At 57.5% G+C, this 24,503-nt stretch overlaps 1 protein-coding gene across 4 annotated transcripts in view; it reads left to right on the top strand.

The window, feature by feature from the left end:
* Positions 1–6,640: 6,640 nt before the first annotated feature.
* MGLL (monoglyceride lipase) overlaps positions 6,641–24,503 on the top strand; it is an 86,541-nt gene continuing 68,678 nt past the window's right edge. The window contains exons 1-2 of one of the 4 annotated variants that reach the window (XM_040246639.1): positions 6,641–6,783; positions 7,914–8,058. In XM_040246639.1, the coding sequence (XP_040102573.1) occupies positions 7,934–8,058 (125 nt within the window). In that variant the 5' untranslated portion in view covers positions 6,641–6,783; positions 7,914–7,933. Of the gene's footprint in view, positions 6,784–7,350; positions 7,461–7,913; positions 8,059–16,993; positions 17,464–24,503 lie in introns of those variants that run through there. The other 3 variants (XM_040246637.1, XM_040246638.1, XM_040246640.1) reach the window with 3 other exon arrangements.

The following is a 24,503-nucleotide window of genomic DNA, read 5'->3' as shown; positions in this document are numbered from 1 at the left end:
CGGCACCTCTGGATTCCCTGAGATGACCCAGGGCCTCCTCTGTCTCCATCATCTTTGCAAACGGTCCCCCCACGGCATCACGTTTCCCTCTGGCCCACGTTTCCTGGACAATATGCTCCATCTCACGTACGCAGTTGCTTCCAGATGTCTGAGGCTCATTCTGCACCTGCCGCTGCCCGGCAGGTCTCTTTCTGGACGTCCCAGAGAACTCGAAGTGGCTGGAATTGTCACCTCACCCTCAAAACCTGCCCTTCCTTCTTTCTGCTCCAATCCAGTAAAACGGACCAGAAACCTCAGGGCTGGCTCTTCTGGACGCAGGCGTGGCAGAGGGGCCGGCCAAGGGGCAGATACTTGTATCACAGGAAATAAAAAGCCCAAGAGACGGGTTCAGAGGCAGCATGGAGGTGAGGGAGGAAAAGGGTCAGTGAAGTGGGAGACAGCACAGTAGGAATTATCCCGCCTGGACAACAGGAGAGAAAACAGACGGGACAAGAGCGGGCAGCCTCTGGAGCTGCTCTGGGACCTACGGAGCTGTAATGAGAAACGTGCCGTTCGTCGGGCATCCCAGGTGGCTCGGGGCGGGGGAGTCCAGCTGCTAATGCGGGAGCTGCTGGCGCAGTCCCTGGGTCGGGAAGACCCCCTGTGGCAGCCCACTCCAGGGTTCTTGCCTGGAGAATCCCACAGACAGAGGAGCCTGGCAGGCTACAGCCCATGGGGTCGCAAAGGGTCGGACACGACTGAGCGACCAGACCCCAAGCGTCGTGTCTTCGGAGTCCCAGAGAGAGAGGAGAGAAGACGCTGGGGCTGAAGAGAATCGAGGCTGAAAATGCACCAGACTCACCAGGAGACACAAAGGCGCACATCCAAGCAGCTGAGCAAACTCCAGACGCTACATGCTCAAGGAGATCCAGGCTAAGACCCGCGTTCACCAAACCCTAAGAACTAAAGACAAAAGGCCTGCCAGCAGCGAGAAAGAAACGAGGTGCCGCGGGTAAGAGAAACAGCTCGAACGACAGTGGGTATCTCCCCGGATTCCATGAGGACAGAGGAGGGTGGGTAACCTCCTTCAAGCGCTGAAAGAAAAGAGCTGTGAACCAGAGTCTGACTTCCAGCAAACACACCCTTCAGGAGTGAAGGAGAATCAAGACATCGTTAACAGAATTTTTTTTCCCCCAGAAGACCTATCCTCAAAGAATGGCTAAAGGGAGTTCTCTAAACAGAAACAAAACAATTAAAAAAAAATGATCCTTGGACTATGAGGAAGGGATAAAGAATATGGTGAGCAAGAACGTGAGGAAGTAAGATAGGCTTTACTTTTCCTCTCGAGTTTTCTAAATTCCATCTGACGAGCAAAGCGAAAATTATAACAGCCTGATGCGGTTCCCAATGTATGCAGAGGAAAGATATGGCAATTGTGGTATAAATGCGGGAGAGTGATTGGATATAAGGAGATACTAGGTCTTTATATTTCACTGAAACTGGTAAATGACGTCGGCCTTGATCTCTGTGTGTGAGTGTGTACGTCTCTGTGTGTGTGTATGCGTGTTTACCCAGTCTTGGAGCAGCCGCTGAAAGTTTATACAGAGACACTCAAACACAGTACAGACAAGTAAAAATAGAATTCTAAAAAGATCCTGTTCCAGTAACCCACAGGAGGGCACGAACAAAGACAGCAAAATGAAAAACAGCGATAACGGAAAACGAGTTAACAACACTAACAGTAAATGTTCTGAGTATACCGATTAGAAAACAGAGATTAGCAGCCTTTTTGTTGTTGTTGCTGTTGGCCACGTGGTATTTGGGATCTTAATTCCCTGACCAGGGTTAGAACCTGCACCAGCTGCATTGGAAGGGCAGAGCCTTAACCGCTGGACCACCAATGAGACAGTGACAGGTTTTATTTTCCTGGGCTCCAAAAATAACCGCAGATAGTGACTTCAGCCATGAAATTAAAAGATGCTTGCTCCTTGGAAGAAAAGTTATGACAAACCTAGACAGTGTATTAAAAAGCAGAGACATTACTTTGCTGACAAAGGTCCGTACAGGCAAAGCTTTAGTTTTCCCGTAGTCATGTACAGGTGTGAGAGTTGGATCATAAAGGAGGCTGAGCCCCGAAGAATTAATTCTTTCAAACTGTGGTGCTGGAGAAGATCCTCGAGAGTCCCTTGGACAGCAAGGAGATCCAGCCAGTCCGTCCTAAAGGAGATCAGCCCTGAATACTCATTGGGGGCTGATGATGAAGCTCCAGGACTCTGGCCACCTGATACAAAGAGCCGACTCGTTTGAAAAGACCGTGATGCTGGGAAAGATTGAGGGCAGGAGGAGAAGGGGACGACAGAGGATGGGATGGTTGGATGGCATTGCTGACTCAATGGACGTGAGTTTGAGCAGACTCCAGGATGGGGGACAGGGAGGCCTGGCGTGCTGCTGTCCATGGCGTCGCAAAGAGTCGGACATGACTGAGCGAGTTAACAACAACAACAAGCAGGGAAGTTTCCAGAAAGATTTATTTTGAAATGACTCAACTCTGTTGCCTGTACGAAACTCACTTAAAATGTGATGCCAGTCTACACGGAAAATCCCAAGAAAGCTACAGACAGCAACGAACACCTCCTGACTAATGAGTGAGTCCAGCAAGGCCAAAGGATGCAAAATCAACATCCAAAAACCAGTTGCACTTCCAATCACTGGAAGTGAACCCACAGAAACCAAAATTTAAAATACATTTAACTTTAACTTTACTACATTTACAATTATTTGAAAAAAGAAAGGTGTAAATTTGACAAAACATGTACAAAACTCATATACTGAGAGCCACACCACACTGAGCGACGTGGAAGGCCTGCGTAAATGGAGGGGCAGACCACGTTCATGGATTGAAAGAGTCAGCATCGCAGAAGTACCAACCATCAGGAAGCTGGTATACGTGTTTAACACGGTTCCTATCAGGTTCCTGCCAAGATTTTTTATAGGCATGGACAAGATTGTTCAAAAATGAACATCGAAAGGTAAAGGAACTTATCTTTAGCTTAAGAAATTATAAATAAGCATATGGTGGGAGGAATCCATTTTAAGACTTAAGGAATCAATAGATACAATATTGACGACTAGGAGGTGCTGATAAAGAAATAGACGCAGACCAATGGGCCAGAATAGAGAATTCAGAAATGGATCTAACGGGTTTGGCAAAGGACACAAAGCAATTCAAGGCTTGTGGGGGAGGCAGCCTATTCTGCAAATTGTGCTGGAGCAGTTGGACCACAGAAAAAAGAACAGAAACGCTGGTCTTAATCTCACACCTTATACAACAATTAGCTCAGACTAGATGGGAGGCTGAGATGGGAAAAGCCGAGAAAACCTTCAGGTGTGGCACTTGCCAGAGCACTTTTAGACTTGACTCCAAAAGCACATCCCATAAATAAAACACTTAGAAATTGTATTTTATCAACATGAAAACTTTTACTTTGTAAAAGACCATGCTAACGGTTGAAAAGGCAAGCCACAAGTGAAAATATTTGCAAATCACATATCCAACAAAGGATTAGTATCTAAAGTATATAAAGAACTCTCAGGACTCAACAGTAAAAACAAAAAGTCCAATTAGAAAACGGTCAAAAGCCACGAAGGAGCATTTCAATAAACTGGGTATACAGATGGCAACTAAGTGTATAAAAGGTAATCAGCAATGTGAGTCATTTGTTATCGTCGTTTAGTGACTAATCCACGTCTGACTCTTTGTGACCCCGTGGACGGTAGCCCGTCAGGCTCCTCTGTCCGCAGGATTCTCCAGGCAAGAACGCTGGGGTGGGTTGCCATGCCCTCCTCCAGGGGATCTTCCCGACCCAGGGACTGAACCCGCGTCTCCTGCTTTGGCGGGTGGATTCCTCACCACTGAGCCACCTGGTAGGCCCACCATGAGCCATCAGACAGATGCAGATTAAAACCATGATGAGATACTACTGTACATCTAAGTGGCAAAGCAGAAGCGAACAACAGAGAGACCCTGCCTGCTGACGGAGGTGCTGAGAGACCGAATCTCTAGCGTGTTTCTGGTGGGAATAAGAAATGGCACAACCATTTCTGCTCTGAAACACATTTCGGAACAATCGCTTACGAAACCCAACAGGCAACTTCCATAGGGCCCAGGAGTGTAACTCCCGTTTATCCCAGAGAAATAAAGACTTACATTCATGCCTGAATATTTACAGAAGTTTCATTCATAGCAGCCAGACGCCGAAGCAACCCAGATGCTGTTCACGCTGAACAATGCGGTACGTTTGCACCGTCGGATCCTGCACGGCAACCTGGAAAGGCTGAAAGAAAAGTGAATCCTAAGAGGTTACACACTGTGCGATTCAGCTGATAAAACTCCTTGAGATCACAAAATTTTACAGTTGGAGAGCGTCTTAAAGTGGCTGCCAGGGCTTATGGAGGGAATCAGGGCAGGAGAGAAGAGCGTGTCGCCACAGGGGCCTTTGTGGGAAGGCTGCGCGGTCTGTCAACATCCACTTCCCCCTTGCGCTGCTGCCCTAGAGTTTTGCAAGACTCTCTCACTGGAACAAAGGGTGCGCACCATCTCTCTGAATCGAATCTATGTTTATGTGGTTGAATATGAGTCTACAACCTTCTCAGAATAAAAAGTTTAACTAAAAAAGCTGATAGAGAACGGCACAATCTCACCCATTCCCCAGAGCCCCACCCCCCTGACCACCCCCCGCGGCCTCGTTTCTGTTGGTAAGCGATCTAGGAGAAGCTAGTATAGAACAGAGCATTTTTATCTTTCTTAAGTTTTGACTGTCTCGGGCCCTGGTTGCTGCGTGGGCTTTCTCCGGTCGTGGTGAGCGGGCTTCTCATCGAAGCAGCTTCTCTTGTTGCAGGGCTCACGGGCACCACGGGCACCACGGGCACACGGGCTCACGGGCACACGGGCTCACGGGCACACGGGCTTCAGTACCTGTGATACCCAGGCTCAGAAGTTTCGGTTCCCAGGCTCCAGGCGCAGGCTCAGTAGCTGTGGCGCATGGGCTTAGCAGCTTAGATGTGGGCTCTTCCTAGCCCAGGAAGGTGAACTCTTCCACAGAGCCGCCCGGGAAGCCCTCCCCAAGCTCTGAACCCCCATTTCCACTGGAGTTCTGTGAACAACTGTTCCCCAGACTTCCACACTGTGTATGTAAAGTCCTGAAATGCTGGTAGCCCAGCTGGTAAAGAATCCGCCCGTAATGCAGGAGACCCCGCTCTAGTCCTGGGTCGGGAAGATCTGGAGAGGGGACAGGCCACCCACCCCAGCATTCTTGGGCTTCCCTGGTAGCTCAGCTGGTAAAGCATCCGCCTGCAATGCGGGAGACCTGGTTTGATCCCTGGGTTGGGAAATCCCCTGGAGAAGGGACAGTCTACCCACTCTAGTATTCTGCCCTGGAGAATTCCATGGGCAGAGGAGTCTGATGGGCTACAGTCCATGGGGTCAGAATCGGACACAACTGAGCGACTTTCACTTGACTTCATATTAAAGGGGGCTTGGTGTGCTTTGGGGTCCCCCAAAACGTCCCTCGGGCCCCAACCTGGCTCTGGGATGAATTCCAGTCCAGGCACCAGCCACGTGCCGGCCCCTGGCTCCCTGCTTGGACTCGGCCGCCTCCAGAACTGGCCTTGCCTGGGGCCTGTTGCTTGGCCAGCCCCGCTCCGTCAGAGGCCTGTGACCTGCCACCAGGCAGGGCTCACACCCCAGCTGTTGTTTGCTTTAAGTTAGCTCGTAGGCCTTAAGCAGCCGGGGCCTCCCCACACACAGGCCGTGTGACTCTGGAGGACAGTGGCTCTTTTCAACACTGCTGTGGTGTCAACTTGTTTGTGACTGAGGGAAGGATGCGGGGGCGGTCACTGTGAGCAGGGCACACCTGACCGTCCTGGGGCAGAGGTCCTGTCCTGGGCTGCCAGTGAGGAGTCCACGGCTCCCAGGGCGAGCGTCGCAGCTGGCGCTGGGCCCAGGGGGATCTAGGCTCTGGTCCAGCAGCCCCTACCCCACCCCCACCAGCTCCAAGGACAGCTGCACCCAAGGGTGTTCAGACCGTCCCTGGCCTGTGCCTGACCCTGAGGCTTTGTGTGTCCCCCAGGGACGGTCTCTGGGGCCAGGCCTGCCCTTGTTGGCCTGGCCCCCACCTCGTGGAAATTGTGCACACGTCCCCCAACCGCGCCCCAGCTTTTTATGTGTGTCTGACTGTGTGGGGTGTGTGTCTGTGTCCGAGCGCCTCTCTGTGTTCCTTTTTATGCGTGTTGTGTGGGTTTGTGTGTCCGTCTGCGTGTACTGAGCGTGTGTGTCTGTCTGCGGGGGTGTCTGTGTCCGAGCGCCTCTCTGTGTTCCTTTTTCTGCATGTTATCTGGGTGTGTATATTTGCGTGTACTGAGTGTGTACACGGTGTCCACGTGTGTGATTCTGGAGGGGGGACGCCCGGGCGCCTGTGTCGCTCCTCCATGCGTGTCTGTGCGGCGGGTGTGCGCGCGAGGTGTGTGCGCGCGTGGGTGTGGCGTGTCCTCCTGCAGCGCGGCTGTTCGGGGGCGCGCCAGTCCCCCGGGCGCCACCCCGGGGCGCGGCCGGCGGGGAGGAGCGCGCGGCGGGGCTCGCCGGCCGCACACGTGGGCCCGGCGCCGCCTCCCGCGGCCCACCCCCGGCCGCCCCCGCCGGGGAGGGAGCCGGGATAAGTGGCGGCGCGGACGCCGCGCCCTGTCTCCGGAGCGGCGGCGCGCAGCTCTCCGTCCGGCCGCAGAAGAGGACTCGGCGCTCGTGGCCCGGTAAACTGCCTGAGTCCCCGCCCCGAGCCGTCCCTGTCCCCCGGGTGCGGCCGCCCCGCGTCCCGCGGTCCCCGCGTCCCCGCGCTCGGCGTGGGCTACCGCGCCCCTGTGCGCGTGTGCACGAGCGCGCGCGTGTCTGCGTGTGCCCGGCGCGTGCGCCCCGCTCCCTGGCGGCGGCCCCGAACCAACTTGTCGCCGCCGTCAACTCCGTGTCCGCGTGTCCGTCCCCCGCGGGCAGCCCTGCCGGCGGGGTTGCGCTCCTGGCGCCGGCGGACGCGGGCAGGCGGCAAAGTTTTTTGGGGGAGCCTGGCTGACTTTCCTGGGGGACCCGCGCTCGTGCGTGTCCGGGGGTGGGGATCTGGGCGCGCGGAGCTGGTGCCCTGGCTGCCGGGGCAGCGCGAGCCGGCCTCCCGGGAACCCTTCTCCCAGTCGCAGGGGTCTGTTTAGGAAGAGTGATGCGGGGCCAGCGCTGCGTGGCTCCGCCCGCACACGGGGGGCAGCCCTGGGCTCCGCGCGCCTAAAGCCAGGCAGGATCTGGGGCCGGGAGCTGGCTGGGAAGCTGGGGAAGCGTGGGGGGCGCCCCCCGCCTAGATGAGGGGGCTGCCCGGGCTGGCCTGGCCCTGACGCTCGGGGCTGTGTGCTGGTGGCCCGCAGAAGCACGGACGTGATGCAGACAGGTTTGTGGCGGCACCTTTAGAATTTCGGGCAGAAGGAATTAAGCAGAGCGTCATCCACCCCGTGACCGCGCCCCTGTGAAACTTCCTTGGGGGTTTTAGCATGGATGGATGTTTTGCAGCTGGGTCTTTATGCCCACAGGGCTGACTGTCATCTCCACTTGATTACAGCTAAAATAGTCTTTAAGATGAAGTTTCCTGAAATGATTTAAAATAAACACAGATGGGAGGGGGGGAGAAAGCTGTGATGAGGCACTTAAAAGATAAAGTGAGCATTTATCTTAAGAACAAATGGGGTTTTCAGTCTTAAGAAATATATGTATCTGTAAAATTTTTGAAATGGAAGGGTTTTGTTTTAAAAAAAAAAAACTGCTTTAAAAACATGTTGGTGACTCTGAACAAGGCTTCCCTCCTGATGTCTCTGTGCTCTCCCGTCGTTCCCTTTGTCCTCCCCAGCACCTGAAGATCCTTTCAGAATGCCAGAGGAACGTTCCCCCAGGCTGACCCCACAGAACGTTCCCTACCAGGACCTCCCTCACCTGGTCAACGCTGACGGACAGCACCTCTTCTGCCGGTACTGGAAACCCTCCGGCGCGCCCAGGTCAGTCTGCCCCCACCAACAGCGATGCTGAGGTTGACCCCTAGGGGCGTCGGGGGTCGTGCCTCCTCCCGCCTCCTATGCAGCTCCGTGAGGCCAGTTTCTCCATGACCTACTTCACATGCCGCTTTAACACTGAGCCCAGCAGGCTAACAGAGCTGAGGGCTTATGCTGCATCTTTTTTAAAATTAAGAAGCAGGAGTTCTATTTCAAATATGACAAGTACGATGTGAGTCCTACCGTATGGCGGTTTTCACAGGACTTTATTTTTTGTGCTGGAGTTGATTTCCTGTTGTGCAGACATGCCTTTGAAATCCAACCCAACAGTGACCAAAAACCACCTGATCAGATAAAATCAAAATGATGTGTATATATAGTAACTTTTGTTCTCTGTCCGGTTTGGCTGTGAGCCTCTGAGGGTGTGCTTCGTGTGTCAGAGAAGGAAGGGGTCTGCCTGTCTCCTGGTGTCTTGCCAGCTCAGTTGCTTGGTACACTTCCCATCAGGGATTATATCTTGCTGTTAGAAACAGGCGTTGGGACGACACACAGTTAGACAGCTGGTCTTCTGCCACTTACTTCCCTCCGCTCGCATGAAATGGGGGAAACCCTGCTTGTTTGTGTTGTTCAGGGAAGGAAACGATTTGGGGTAGCCAGCTGGCCTAGCGACCAGTGAACGTCTCCTGTTCCGCAGACGTGTTACCTGCTCCAACAGGCCTCTGGTCCCCGGAGGCCCACGTGCGGTGTGGGGTGTGGGCTGGGTTGCAGGATTATGTCTCCTCACTGTTACCCAACCCGAGCACAGGTATGAAATTTCTCCTCCGGTTTCAGCAAGGTGTGTATAGTCCAAGTAGCTGCACATTCAAGACGTGAAAAGCAACAATAAGAAAGCAGAAATGTGAACTATAAGGACCTGGCTTAGAGTCACAGCTTCAGGGCAGCCGGATAAACTGCTGTCAGTGGGCGGTTAATAGTCCTGAGGTCTGGTGTTGTCTTTCTTAAAGCTCTCTGGAGGAGAGCGCTGGAGGGGGCGCGGGTGGGTGTCGGATGGGGCGGGCGAGGTCGTCAGGCGTCCTTCGGCTCCCTCTGGCTCGCAGCGGCCCACTGTGGCTTTAACTTCTAACCACCCTGCGGTGCACGGCGCGTTTAGTAGCTCAGTGTGCAGGAAGACGGCGAAACTGCGAGCCTCAGACTTTGGGGGCTTCCTTCGTGGAGGGGGAGGCTGTCCTCACTGGAGGTCAGCGGGACAGAGAGCCCGCAGGCTTCGGACAGGGCGGGGCCGCCCTTCCTTGAGCTGCGCTGGCCTCCCAGTCTCCACCCCAGTGGCCTTGGGCCCACTTCCTTGCTTTTGCTCCAATTAGCAACGGCATCCGCCCCCCACCTCCGCCAGTTGTGTTTAAATCTCTTGGGGTCAGTGTTTATCTCCTGCTGGGAATGAGAATGGGGTGGGTGGGGGCCGCACTGGGGTTCCGGGCTTTGCCAGAGAGGGCCCCCCACCCGCCTGCTCGTCTCCCCCCTCTCAGATGATGCAGGTTCGTGAGCTCCCTTGGGGGGCAGCCCCCCCGGGTCGGAGGACCTTTAAAACCCATCCCCACCAGTCCTGACCCCTCGGGAGGTCACGGAGGTCCTGGAGGCCCGGCGGTGACCGACGCTGCTGCACCCTGGGGTCCCGGAGGGATCAGGCCAGGCCAAGTGGGGGTGGGCCGGGGCGGCCTCAAGGCAGAGTCTGTGCCTGCTGGTGGGGCCACATCTCTGCACCTGGGCTCAGCTGCTCTGTCAGACTGACCGCCCTGCCCTCCTGCGGGTGGGCGACAGGCCTGCTGCTTCCTGAGCGGAGCAGCCCGCTGGGTTCAGCCTGCCCCTCCAGGGAGCACCCTCCAGGGTCTTACCCCCGAGTAGCTCAGAGTCTTCTGTGCTTCTATCCTCGGGGAAAATACCACCAAATGTCCCTTCTCTCTGCTCCTTTTTACAAATGTTTCCCAGGAAGGCCCTAGGGACCTCAGAAGCCCCTGCCTTGTAGACGGTGCTGGATAGAGGGGTCTTGGTCATCATGAGTCCGAGGCTGAAAGCCCGCTTCTTGGTCATGCCAAGGCAGGTTTGTGCTTGTCTGGTGGCAGAGCTTTACGGCGATGGCGGACACTGACCGTCCTTAGGTTGCAGCAGAACGGGCTCCCGTGCGGTGGGTCTCGGGCCTGCTCTGGCCTCTGGACGGGTCTCTCAGGTGTGATCTCAGGCTTATCTTCCGGTCAGCCCGCAAGGCAGGCGCTGTCCTGGTGAGCCCTCTCAGAAGCTGGCCAAGCTGCGTTCTGTTCACATTCCTCTGGTTCCAGTGAGCACAAGACGCCCGTCCACGGCCTGTCTTCCTGATAAATTCCTGCGTGTTTTTGTCAGGATGAAGGTCACTCCTTACAGAAGGGAGTGACAGGCTCTTTCATTGTGATTGTGCTCAGCAGTCTCCTCGTGCACGGTAGCTTTCCAGGCTCCTCTGTCCATTTCCTCCTCCAGGGGTCTTCACTACCCAGGGGTCAAACCCACGTCTCCTGCGTTGGCAGGAGGATTCTTAACCACTGAGCCACTTGGGAAGCCAACAGGATCTTTATTCTTCCTAATTCTTTGCTGGCAGTAAGTTAAAATATGATCTGTTCTGAAACCCCAAATCTTCTTATGCCCCTGGGGACTGGCTGCCTTATCGAGACTGGGAACTTTGGAATTTTTGAAATCCTGGCTCTGCGGCAGGGTTTCCCTGACGGCGTTCTCGGGGTCACGGAGCCGGCCGGGTGGGACGTGAGCTGCCCTGTCACGGCTCTCGTGCCCTGGGATGGTGTTTCATGCCTTTGGCTTCAGATTACCGCTCAGTCTGCCTGAAGGGCAGCTTTGAATTACCTTCTGAAGTGACCCAGCCGTCCTGGCCCCCGAGGATGGCTGACAGGTCAGCAGCGTCGGGGCCCCAGTGGTCTGACGACTGCAGCACCCAGTTGGATGGCTTGGCTCCGAGGAAGTCCTCCCTTGGTTCCGCCAGCTGAGGAGGGCTGCAGGGACGTGTGATCGCACGGCTGCAGGCCTCCGGGATGTTCAGGGCCCGGTGTGGACGCGTCACGCCCGTCTGCCTGGGCCTGACCGGGCAGTCTGAAGCAGACCCTTGTGGGATAAAGGCCTGGATGCCCTGCGTCTCCCCTCCGAGCAGGGGCTTCCTCGTGCCCAGCCCGCGCTCCGTGTCTACGGAGCCCCCTGCCCCAACACCATGGAGGTTCTCTTCCTGTCGGCTCATTGTCGCGACTGCTGGGGTCCCCGGGGGCCGCTTCAAAGACCGCTGTTCCTCCTCTGGCCGGGGGCCTGGTGCAGACACCTGGGTGATCCCCCCTTGAAGCAGCTCCAGATCCGGGTCCCCTGCACGGGCCCCTCAGCCCGGGACCCTGAGGCCCCTTCCGCCTTCCTGCCTCCTCGTGGGGGTGGCCTTCCTCCGAAGGAGGGTGGCACGGCTTCCTTTCTGGAGCCTCCCTGTATGCTCAGAGCCTTGGCCGCTGCTGGTGGGCCTGGAGTCCACAAGCCGAGGCCTCCGCCTCCTCCCTCTCCGACGTGCCCTGCTCTGCCCTGGGTGACGCTGACCGCGTCTCCACGAGGCCCTCGGCGTCTGCCTTGGGAGTTGCGGCCAGAGCCGTCTCAGGACGCTTCCTCCCACCTATGCAAATTTACCTGAAGGAGAAGCAGCACTTGCCGGGAGCTAGGATATATTTAAAGGCTGGAGAACACCCTCCCTTCCTGCCGCCCTCGTACCGTCCTCCATCAGCCACCGGCCCCTTGGGTCTGGTGCCTGGGGCTCTGGAGACGGAGCTCCTCCCGGCCAGCCAGGTGCAGACATGGAGTGCAGAGCCTCCGCCATCTGGCCAGACCCCACTGCCCTCTGAGGTCCCGATCCCCTGGGTCAGCTCGTCTCTGTCCTCCCCTCTGCCTCCGGTTTGCTCTCCGGGTTGTGTGCCCCCCCGCGTAGGGTGTGGGCACCGTGCTCTGGGCGGCGCTCCCCGGGGTCTGTGTGTCTGGGGGGGGGCGGTCCTGCCTCCCTGGGAACCCTGCTGCTCCGGGTCCCTCGCGGCCCTCCGCCCTGAACTCCTACCACCTGTGTGACGGGGCATGGCACATCGCTGCCTTTGGTTGGCATGTCCCCAGGGCCAGCCAGATCCCACCCCCTGTTTTCAGTCGCTCAGTTGTGTCTGACCCCATGGACTGCAGCATGCCAGGCCTCCCTGTCCATCACCAACTCCTGGCGTTTACTCAGACTCATCAAGTCGGTGATGCCGTCCACCATCTCATCCTCTGTCGTCCCCTTCTCCTCCCGCCTCCAATCTTTCCCAGCATCAGGGTCTTTTCTAATGAGTCAGCTCTTCCCATCAGGTGGCCAAAGGACTGGGGTTTCAGCTTCAGCATCCGTCCTTCCAGTGAACACGCAGGGCTGGTTTCCCTTAGGATGGACTGGTTGGATCTCTGTGCAGTCAAGGGTGTCCCATCCCTTAGGTTCCACCCCTTACTCATCCCGGAAAGTGGCCCTAGGGGCCCAGTTCTGGGTGCATCCACCCTTCCCACTCAGCTGTGGTCGCACTCCTGCCCAACAAGCCAGGCCGGAGTCACTGGTTTACTGATGCCGGGGAGCTGGCACCAGGGTGGGGAGACAGTGGTGACGATCTCTGCATCTGAGGAGGAGGGGGTGGTTACCATACGATGGGGAGGTTCCTCGAGACCAGGGGGAGGGTGGTTCCCTGGTGGCTCAGTGGTCAAGAATCCGCCTGTGATGCCAGAGACCTGGGTTCAGTCCCTGGATCGGAAAGATCCCCTGGAGAAGGGAATGGCAACCCACTCCAGTAGTTTTGCCTAGAGAGTCCCATGGACAGAGGAGCCTGGCGGGCTGCAGTCCATGGAGCTGCAAAGAGTCAGACAGGACTGAGCGACTCTACAGCACTATCCTAGAAACGGGACAGCTGCCGGGCGTGGCGCAAATTAGAAAAAGGGCTGCGTGGGGTCGGCACGGCCCCTCAGCTGGGAGGTTTGGTGAGCAGAGCACAGGCTCCCATTCACCCTTCCAGCCAGCACCCTTGAGCGGTCTTGCTCCAGTGAGAAGGATGTGCGGGGGGAGAGGCCAGGCCCCGGGGTCCTGCTGGCTATGGGCAGGCTATGGGCTTGAGTTTGCACCTTGGTGGGTGGGCAGCCGTGGACTGCCTTCAGGCCCAAAAGTCGCGCAGTCGGGCTTGTGGCTTGAGCTCAGCTGGCAGGAGGTGTTTGCCGTGATGCAGGGTGCAGGCGAAGGGGCTGAGTCAGCCCCTCGAGGTGCTGGGGTCGGAGCATGCCGGGTGGCGATGGACGGTTCCCAGGGGTCTCCCCGGGTGCATGGGGAACGTGGGGCCCCCTGCATAGCACACCTTCAGCTCACTCTCCTCCAGAGACGCCGGGGCTGCTCTCTGACGGCAAGGACCTGTGGACCACCAGGCTGTGGGACCTCCCGCCGGAGCATCCCCGAGAAGCCAGTAGGGAAGCAGGGACCAGCGGGGTGGCCGGCAAACCTCCCCAGTGAGATACCGACGTCGGGGGCGGTCAGTTTCCTGAAGGCCAGAGAGGAATCTCGTCTCCCTCTGTCTCACCACCACAAGAATCAGAAGGGCCTTAGGCTTCTCTGAGGGGCTCCTGGTATTTCCACCTAAACGCGGAGACCGTGGTCCTCACTCTGCTGTATGGCAGCGACATGATTTTTAATCCCATCGCTGCCTTCCAGTCCTACCTCAGCTTTCTCTTGCCTATTTTAAGAATTTCCCAAAGTTCCTTTCTCGTGGATGGAGCCGCCGGTCCTCCTCCTGGTGTTTCTGCCTTTGTTGCAGCAAACTGCCTGATGTTTAAATAGGGCATCTCTTCTGGGCTTTTTTTTAAAGACTCTTCGAATAGCAAAGATCTTTTGATGGCTAGAGGATACTGCTGTTCTTGCAGCATTCTCGCAGTTGGTTTTTCCAACAGCTTCGTTAAGGCATAATTTTTTCCAGTTGCTATAAGCATGTTCTGTGGATACAAGTCGGGCTTTGTTTTTCAGCGGAGTTGAAGAAAAAAAAATTGCAAAATAAGCCGCTCCCTGAAAGGCGGCCATTGTCCACCGTTGTGCGTTGCTCAGCACCTTTTAGGTAGAGATGCCCGTCCGGGCGCACTTTGTCCCCGAGTGCCAACGAAACGGCGCTTCTCCTGCCAACGGCCCTTCGTGTGTGACTCTGCTGAGATTACAGCGTGACCCTTGTCCCACATTTAGGGTCAGCCAAGTCTTCCGCTGGGGGTGGCGCTTTCATTTCACCCAGGCCTGCTCGCTGGGGTGGAGGTGGGGAGGCGGATTCAGCTCAGTTCAGTCGCTCAGTCCTGTCCGACTCTTTGCGACCCCATGGACCGCAGCACACCAGGCCTCCCTGTCCATCACCAACTCCTGGAGCTTGCTCAAACTCATGTCCATGGAGTCCTGATGCCTTCCGACCATCTCATCCTCTGTCGTCCCCTTCTCCGGCCTTCAGTCTTTCCCAGCATCAGGGTCTTTGCCAGTGAATCAGTTCTTCACATCAGGTGGCCAAAGGATTGGAGTTTCAGCTTCAGCATCAGTCCTTCCAGTGACTATTCAGGACTGATTTCCTTTAGGATGGACTGACTGGCTGCCTTACCTTCTGCAAAAAGGTTCAGAGGAGCTCTTACCGTGGAGTCGCCGCTCTGTCATGTAGGGAAGGAAGAGGGCAGGAGGGTGGCCAGGAGGGCAGCAGGAAAGAGAGCGGGTTTGGGAACTGCATCCTCGGGGACATCAGGGTGAAGGGGAACTGGGCCTTCCTTTCCCTGAGCAGAGTCCTCAGAAGGCTCCGCGGGCAGGATGGACACAGCGAAGGGACCCCTGCGCCCTTCAGGGTCTCAGGTCTGGGCTCGTGGGCGCGGCCCCCGGAAAGCAGGTCTCGGAGGAAAGCTGACCGGAGGAGGGCCTGGGTCTCTGAGCTCTGAGAGTGCTTCTCAGTCCTGCTCTCAGGCCCCCAATGCACACACGTGTCCCTGGCCCTGAGATCCGGGCCGCCCTCAGCGGGAGCTCAGAACCATGTCTCCCCCCGGGGATCCAGGTGTCTGAGCGTGTGGCTGGCGGGGCTGAGCACGAGGGGACCCTCAGAGGCGGCAGCTCTCCCCAGCCGTTGGGGCTTCCTGGGGGTGGTGGAGGCTTTAGGGGGTGGGCTTTGTGGACCGTGGAGAGCCACGGGACCTGAACGTCCCCCTTACTCGGAAAGCACGGTGGGCCACCCGCTCCCAGCCCCTCAGGGTGGGGGCAGCCCAGGACTCCAAGGCTCAGTGCTAGCTGTAGTGGGGAGATGGTGTCAGAGGGTGAGCACGCCCCCGGGGCCCGGCATGGGGCCGCAGGGGCATTCCCAGGGCTGGCATCCTTCGGCCCCGTGCCTCCCCGCTGTGGGTTAGACCCCGGGGCGGCTTTCCCAGGAGGCGTCCGCAGACCTCCCACTGGGGGCCGGGCTCTCAGAGGGCCTCCTGCTCCGTGCTTCCCCCAGAGGCCCGCCCCCGAGTCTCCATCTGGGCAGTCCTGTTTTCAGTGGTGCGAAGCGTGCGGGCGCCTCTGTGAAGACCAGGGAGGCTGAGGACCAGGGCAGCCCGACCTCAGGAAGATGCAGGAGACTGACGTAGGACCCGGGGGTGCTGCGGGGCCCGGGGGAGCCCTGGAGGCCTCGAGAAACGGGGCAGCAGAGGATGTGGGCTGGGAGGGCTCCACGTGGAGCAGGGAGGAGGGAAGACGGGAAGGAGGGGAGGACCCAGAGCAGGGGGCCGGGGGCTTGGGTCAGGCGTTCTAGGCGCTTTGCTATGCTTATGCTGTTCAATCCATCCTGCTGAGACATCCCTCAGGGGAGACTGGTGTCTTGGGGCCACACAGCAGGATGGTGCCGTGGACAGTGGCGGGCCTTGGCAATGGTAGACCAAATGGCAGGCCTTGGAGGTAGAACTCGCCTGAGTCACACGGTTGGGGTGGGGCTGGAGGCTGTCCCTGGACCCGAAAGCCAGTCTTCTCGCGGTTAAACAGGGGCCCCTTTCAGCCTGGGTGGTCGTAGCGTCAGACGCCGGGTGTCCGTGGGGTCAGTGCCTGGCCCAGTTACGAGATGTGAGCGTGTGGGTCGTCTTGGGCTCCCCCACCGCCCACCCAGTGGGCTCTGGGGACCACCGTGGGCTCGTCTGTCATCCACCATGCTCACTCCGCCCTACCCGCCAGCATCAGTCGCAGGCACCTTCCTGAGGTCCGTCTTGACCTCCCTCCGCGGGGCGCAGGCTGGGTGCTTTCCCCAGCCTCCGGGCTAATCACTTAGCAGTTACAGCCGTTGCTGTGAGATTTCAGACACCGAGAAAGCATCCATTCTGCGGGTGCAGATTTACAGAGTCAAGGGGAAGCCGCTGGTGGTGCAGTTCTTTCTGAGATAACACGCAGTTAGCAAACTCAGTGCTTCGATTAATGTCACGTGAAAACCTCTGTGCCCGTGTTGGAGGTGTGACCCTTGACCCGCTGGAGGACCGGGACCCTTAGGGAGGGGCCTGGGGGTCAGCGCGCCCAGACCCACCGGTTCTGAGCCCCCGTCTGCAGCGGCCTCAGCGCTTGGCGCCTGCTTTCTTTCCGGGCCTCGATGGCGTGCTCGGGTGTGTGGAGGTGCCGGCGCTTGGGCTGCGCTTGTGTTGCGAGGGCTGCCCTGGCCCCTGGCGCGTCTGCAGGGACAGCGTGTCAGGAGGCCTCTGGTTGGCAGCCCATGCTGGGCCCCGTGGGCGTCTCTGTGCGCCTCTGGTCAGCTGCTCCCCCGCAGTGCAGGCAGCCGGCTGGGGCCTGCTGGCCTCGAGTGTCTGCCCCTGACAGGCTGTTGGTCTGTTCTTCCCCGCGTCCCCTGGGGCATCAGGGTGGCAGTGTTTCAAGGGCAATGAGAGAGCAACAACACGCTTTCCAAGTCTCTGCTTGGGTCAAGTTTGCAAGTGTTCTGCGGGCAGAGTGAGTCAGCCCAGAGGCGGTGGAGGCCCGTCCACGGAGCAAGGTTGGGGGAGGATGTGTCGTGGCTATTTTTGACTCCGTCGCTGGGAAGGGACTTTTGTGCTGAGAGCTGGGACACCAGGGTTGGAATTTTGTTTCTGCCTCTGAGGGGCTCTAGAAAAGATGCCATCAGGTAGACTTTCCAGCGGATTCCCAGAGTTGGCGATTTTATATAACTCTGGGCCAGCTTGCATCTCACGCTGGCGACACAACCTGTGAGCTTCTCCAGGGCAGAGCTCAAGCTTCAGATTATCCTGGCTTCCTCAGCTCTCGCCCTGGGAGAGCTGCATGTCTAGCACAAACCAAGAGATCCAAACGTGTGCTGAATGAATGAGTGAACTTCCTGTGTTTATAAGGTGAGACAGTTGGGGGAGATGATTCTCAAAAGTCCCTGCAGCATGGTTTTCTAGGAAAGGAACAGCATTTCCACCGAGTGCAGACCAGAGGAGCTTACTGGAGCTTATTGGAGGAATCAGGGCACCTCCAATTCGGAAGCAGCAGTGAAGGGAGTTAGCAACAGCTAAGAAGAGAGTGCTCCCTACAGGCAGCCAGTCCCCTGGACTACTAGGTGGCTGGGCTTTAACCATTTTAACTTTGAAGTAAAATTTGAAGACACACCCGTGAGTGGGGCCTGCAGGACAGCAGAGAGTGTTTTCTGTGTTCGTGCAGAAGTCAGCACAGGCGCCAGAATCTGGGGTGGGGTCAGCTTCCTCTGAACGTGCGGGCGATGCGGCGGCTGTTAACTGAGCTTCAGGTGTAAGCTCAGCACCAGGGTGGAAAGCGATGGGGGTCCTCCGAGCGGCCTGAGGACTCGGGGTCCGCTTGACCGCAGACCCCCAATCGCGTGAGCTCTTTCTGAGCTTCTTGTGCGTGCTGGGCCTCATTCTGGTTTGGAGACCCCGAGGTGGTTCAGCAGCCCCTCTGCCTTGGAAGACTGCTCCCCTCGTGTGTCAGGGAGACAGCACCAAGCACCGAGGCAGTTTGCTTGTGAGGGTCATGCGTTCTGAGGAGGTGGGGAGGGGGCGGTTCAGGGAAAAGTTTAGGTGACTTTAAACCGGCCCTTGGAGGTGTTGAAGGGGACTGGAGGAGCCACTTCCACACGGGCATGGAGGCGTGTTCTGAAAACAACAGGAAGTCTTTTTTGGCCTGACGTCTGCGGTGCACGGCGGGAGATGCGTTTGGAAGGGCTGGTCCGGGAGCTGGAATCTGAATGGCCGTCGTGTGTCTGCCACGAAGCGCCACAGACCTGCTGGCTTAAACAGCAGAACGCTCCTTTGCCCTGGGCCCGAGGAGCCGGCGAGTTGGCGTCTGGTGAGAGCGGCTCGCGTGTTGGTGACCTCTCTGCTGTCTCCCCGCCGACGGGGCGGACGCTCCACGGGACGCGCGTCCTGACTTTTCAGAGAAGCTCGTGCTTCTCTGTGGTCTCATGGCAGACGCCCCAGCTCATCTGAAGTCGCTGTGGGCTCGGCCCTTGCCTTGGTGTCCTGTGTCTTAAGACCTCCTGCTGTCAGCAAGCCACACTGGCCGACTGGCCTGAGGCGGGTTCAGACGTGAGAGCGGGCAGTGCCGGGGGTAAAGTCTGCCCGTGCCCTGCAGACCCAGCACTTGCCTGCTCGGTAGCCGTCCCTCCGCCTTCCTTCCTAACTTTTGTCCCTGGGGGCACCGCTCATGGTCGGTTTTAATCAGGTGTGAATATTCCCTTTTCCCAGTGCTATTTGCAGCAGGAGCTGCAAATAATAGTCTATTATTGAAAGACTGTTAGAATAAGCGTCTCCTCAGCAAACGGTGCTGGAACAGTTGGGTGCGTGTGTGCGCGCTCAGTTGCTTCGGTCGTGTCTAGCTCTTTGCAACCCCGTGGACTGTAGCCCGCCAGGCTCCTCTGCCCACGGGATTCTCCAGGCAAGAACACTGGAGTGGGTTTGCCCTCCTCCAGGGGATCTTCCCGACCCGGAGGTCGAGCCTGGGTCTCATGCCTCCTGCGTTGGCAGGGGGGTCTTTACCACTGGCGCCACGTGGGAGGCCCTGGAAGAGTTGGGTATCTACGTACAAGAGGATGAAGTTGGACCTCTTCCTCACACCATGTACAAAAGTAAACTAAAGGACCTAACTGTAAAAGCAGCAACTGTAAAACTCTTAGAAGAAACCATAGGAGGAAGTCTTCACGACCTTGGATTCGACCACGGTTTCTCAGATATGACCCCAAAAGGACAAGCCACAAAAGAAAAACCAATGACATACTGGCCTTCATCAGAATGAAAAACTTTTGTGCTTTAAAGTGCACTTTGAAGAAAACGAAAAGACAGTTCACAGAATGGGAGAAAACGCTTGCAAAACATCTCTGTGATAAGGGAACTGTATCTGAGGCATGGAAAGAATGCTTGCTTGTAATTCAGTGATGGAAAGATAGCCTCGCTGAAAAAATGGGCAGGGGACTTGAAGAACGTCTCCCCAGACAAGGTATACTGACGGCTAATGAGTGTGTGAGAAGGTGCGCAGCATCAGTTGGTCATCGGGGAGATGAGGACAGATCAGAGCCACTTGGATGGCCGTGTGGGAAGCACGGGCGATGAGCCGGTGGGGTTGCGGAGTCTGCACCCTCGTGGCCTGCTGAGGGCATTTAAGGCGGTGGAGCCGCTTTGGGGAACAGGCTGACAGTTACTCAAAGGTTAAACACTGCTGCCTTATGACCCCGCAGTTCCGTCCCTAGGTACGTATCGAAAGCAACCGGGGACTAACAGGTCATCCGAGGATATTCAGAACAGCTAAGCAGGGGCCTGTGTTGTGGCGTAAGGAACTGTAGTTGGTGTCTTCTAATCACCCATCGTGGGAAAGAACCTGGAAAAGAATAGGCGTCACTGAACCACCTTGCTGCGCACCTGCAGCACTGTAAATGAATTACACTTCGGTTTTCTAAAACATTGAAAACGTGTCCACACACTTGTACACAAACATTCACAACAGTATTATTCCCAAGAGTCCAAATGTGGGAACAAGCCAGATGTCCGTAGCTGGTGAATGGACAAATAAAATGTGGCATGTCCATCCAGTGGAATATTCGGCCGTAAAAAGGAGGGAAATCCTGGTGCGTTGATGAACCGGAAACAGTTATGCTGAGAGAAGATGACGGGTTAATACGATCCCATTTTCATGAAGTGCCCAGCCTAGGCCAGTCTTTGGAGAAAGAAGGCGTTTTCATGGTGGCCGTGAGCTGGGGTGGAGGCTGGGACAGCTGAGGTTGACGGCTAAGAGTAGGGGTTTCTTTTCAGGGCGATGGAGACGCTCTAAAATGGATTACGAGGTTGGTTATACTACTCTGCAAACACGTGACAACCACTGAATTGTATACTTAACAGAGCAGATTATATAATCTGTGAATTATATCCCGTGAAAGCTCTTGCCAAAAAAACACAAGTACCTAAGAGAGCGAGTTAAGCAGTGTCAGGCAGACATTTTTAACGATGTTTACCAAAAAGCCTGATGACCCAGAGTTACTTAGGGTATGTTGGCACAAGGGGGAAACAAAACGTGAAACGGTGATCTCAGTCATATTAAAAAGACAGTCGCGGGAAAGAGATTGGAAACACGACTATAGAAACGGAAAGCGTGTCCTCAAGCCTCGCGCTGGCTTCGGAAAGGCCCACGCTCGAGACCGACACCTCGCTGGGTTTCTCCTGGGCTTCGCCTGCACGAGTCTCACACCGTCACAGGAGCCTGACGTCACGCTTGCTGTTTCACTGACGGGGAAACTGGCCCCAGAGAGTCGCGTGCTAATGAACGCGGAGCCGGGATCTGAACTCGCGTCTCTGGGCTCTAAAGGCGCTGCTCTCTCCAGCACCCAGCTCTGCCCTGTAAACACGTACAGAGCCGTCCGTAGCGTCCAGCTGTGCGCACAGGTGCCTTGTAAACGCCCCCGACGGATGGGAAGACTGAGGCCCAGCAAGGGGCTACGACCAGGGGCCTGGGTGGAGCGACGGGAGTGGAGAGAGCCCATGGTGCCCGGTCCCTCCCCTGCACCGGCTGCAGCGGCTCGCCTGGCTGGAGCTGCCTCGCAGGGTCTCAGCAGAGCTCCGAGGCCTGAGCTCTGTCTCCGCAGAGCGGTGAGCCTGCCCCCTAAGCTCGTCTCTGTGCTCCTCTTCCCTTCCTGCATTCTCAATAGATTCCTGATTGTTGATTGCCATCCGCTTGGCATTTCACCGCCCAGAAGGACTTGGAGCCATCTGCAGACTTGGAAAGTTCATGCTGTTCTCCTTCCAGGAAAAAAAAAAAAAAGAGAGACTGTTACATAAGATGGATTCAAGCACATTCTTGCAGGAAGATTGCGAGCCACTTGTCAGACCGCAGGTCCCCTGCCCTCCCTCCGCGCCGTCACACCATCCGGGTGCGAGGTCCCACGCCAGTCAGGGCCGTGCTTCCTCGCAGAGCCGTCAGGAAGGATCCAAGTGTCACCCCGACGTCCACGAACAACTCCAGGCGCCCCTTCGGGTCTGAGGAGAGGTTCCTCCTGGAGAACACGCAGGCCTTCCTCGCGGGGGGTGTGCTGGTCACCCTGCTCTCTGTCCTTCCAGCAGGGAGGGGGTCATCTCCGGGACAGGCATCCCCGTGGACCCTCCCCACCTCCCGCAGCATCTCTCCAGCTGTAGCCGTCTCTCCTTCAGCCTCCAGGCTCTCCTCTGCTCGCTCAGCTTGGGTCGTTGAATTTTGTTGAAAATAAAATGTGCTGCCTTGGTGTGAGCATGTCCATGGTACGACATTGAGAAATGAAGGGAAAGTAGGGAGCTTGGATGACTGATCCCCCCGGACGGTCCTTGGTACCCTCGCGGACTCTGAGGAATTGGAAACCGCTGGACGGATAGATGGTCAGTCCCCAGCTCTGCAAATGGGGGGGCAGAGGAGCTGGGACCATTTGCTCCCTCGCAGGGACAGGGTGGCTGGGGCAGGACCCAGAGGTCTGAGCCGAGTGAGAGGCGAAGGCCGACCCGCAAGGAGCCAGGCGGGCGAGGCAGTGAGGGACGGGTGAGCAGAGGCACAAGGCGTTGGCTAACCCTGCCAGCCCGGCTCTGAGCCGAGGTGACCTTGGCCTGGTCTGGACGGAAGCCTGCTATCCGGGAAGGAGGCGGCGTCCATCCGCCTGCCGTCCACACCCTCCGGCTCTCGGCCGCTCTCTTGCTGGCCTCCCTGGCAATGGGGCTTCCTGTTATAAGAGCGCCTTACGTGTGTCTGCCTACGAGGGCTTTTCTCCAGTTGCAGAGGCTGCTCCGTGGCGGTGGTGTGCAGGCTTCTCCGTGAAGAGCCTTCTCCTGCTGCCGACCACCAGCTCCAGAGCACGTGGGCCCGCAGTCGGGTGCACGGGCTTGCGCTCCGTGACGTGCGGCATCTTCCTGGGTCGGGGATCAGACCCCCGTCTCCGCACTGGCAGCCGGGTTCTTTACCGCTGAGCCGCCAGGGAGGCCCACGCCGGGTCTTTCTGCCTCCTCATCCCCCCAGGACCACTTGGAGGTTGACCTCCTAACTGACCACCTCTTACGGGGTCACCTCTGTGTGCGGCCTCGCTCCTCTGGGTGGTCTTCAGACGTCCGGTGGTGAGAGCGGGGCCTGGTGCGCCCCTGCCCGTTGGGGGAGGGACCCTGGGGAACCGCACTCCAGTTCCGTGCAGGCCGCCTGTGTGGTGTCGGCCGCAGCGTCCGACTTGAGAGTCCTGCCTTCACTGTTCTCTTGGACTAGACCTTCTTTTTCATTACACGTCCATTTGGGGCAGGAAGTTTATTCTAACTCGGGGACTGGAAAGCTAGCCCGAGATGCCCTCAGCAGAAGGGGAGTATGGGGCACAGCAATACCCCCCGGCTGCGTCTCAGCTCTGGCTCCTCTCGGCCCAGAAACTGGAGCCGGCTTGTGCTGGGGAGCTGTTTCAGACAGACCGGCACCTCGCCGAGGCCTCCCTACCCACCCGGAGGAGGCGATGGGGGGATTAGGTGACCCTGACGACCCAGTGTCCATCACTTAACGCCGGGCCGCCAGCGTTGGGCCCGGGCGCCCGTCTGCGTGGGAGCCCGTGAGACGGGAGTGCTCGCCCTGTGACGTGCCGCACTGCGTGGTGAGCGCTGAGGTTTCTCCCATCCCTTCCAGAGACGTCTGCAGTGTGCACACGCCTGCAATCACAAGTCCTCCCCGCTGCCCACTGCCCGCCGCCCAACGAGAGCCCGCTGCTGCTCTGTCCTTCGCGGGACGGGACACCAGAGCCCTGCGCCCCGTGGTGCCCCTGCTGCTGTGTGTCCAGTTGAGGCCCTGGGAGGTGGTGGAGGCCAGAGCACTGCCTGGGCGCCGTCCTGGGGCCTCCAGCGGGGAGCGGCCCGCTGCTGGGACCCAGAGCCCACACGGGTCCTTCTCTGTGCAGAGAGGAGACCTGGGCTTGGGATGGAGCCCAGAGCTCTCCGGAGAGAAGCCAGTCAGTCACCCCAACCCCTGGCCTTGGTTCTCCACATCACAGCCCCTGGCGCAGCTGTGATGCTCGCCATTAAGGGACCATCCTGAACATCAGGCCACTTGCTTCTGCGGGCAGGCCATTAGAGATTTCCCTGAGGGCCGGTTCCAAACACTGATCCGGATGCCAGCCCCCTGAGGAGCCCTTTGGCGTGAGGACCTTTTCAGGGTGGCAGGCAGGCGGTGGCTGCAAGGAGACGCCGCTGAAGACATCGCACTGTTGGTGTCAGTGAAGGGCCGTGTTCTGTCCGCCTATGGTACAGACTGCTTTGCTGTGGAACATAAACCACTCCCTGAGGCCACACCCTGAAAGTGTAGGAAATTCTTTTCAGGAAGGAGCTGTCTGACGTTGGAGGAGTGATAATTTCCGCGTGCGTTTCCAGCTTGGTTTATGGAAGGCAGGTATGCGCCCCTCATCCCTGGAGTTCTCGTGTGTTCACGTCCAGCAGATCCTGGGGGCCTGGTCAAGCGTGGCCCGCGCCTCCAGACCACTCTGCTCATCATATCTTGAGCACGAGGACTGCAGCTGCTCAGTGCCTCTGGCGGCCCGCATCTGGTGCTGTTTGCATTTTGGGGCTTCCCTGGTGGCTCAGACGGTAAAGCGTCTGCCTGCAATGCGGGAGACCCGGGTTCAGTCCCCGGGTCGGGAAGATGACCTGGAGAAGGAAATAGCAACCCACTCTAGTACTCTTGCCTGGAAAATCCCATGGACGGAAGAGCCTGGCGGGGTTGCAGAGTTGGATGTGACTGAGCGAGTTTACTTTCTTTGCATTTCATTGGCAGCAAGGAGGACGTACCCGAGTTAGTGCCACCCTGTCCGACAGACTCTCTCTCTAAAAAGCGTTTATTTGTCGGCTGCCACGCCGCGGCTCTGTGCTGCGTCGGGCGGTCTTCTCTCTGGCTGTGGCATTCGGGCTTA

Source organism: Oryx dammah, unplaced genomic scaffold (genome assembly GCF_014754425.2).
Source record: "Oryx dammah isolate SB20612 unplaced genomic scaffold, SCBI_Odam_1.1 HiC_scaffold_9, whole genome shotgun sequence".
Taxonomy (NCBI): Eukaryota; Metazoa; Chordata; class Mammalia; order Artiodactyla; family Bovidae; genus Oryx; species Oryx dammah.
The sequence above is the reverse complement of the archived record's forward strand: the minus strand, read 5'-3'. Positions and strand labels throughout refer to the sequence as shown.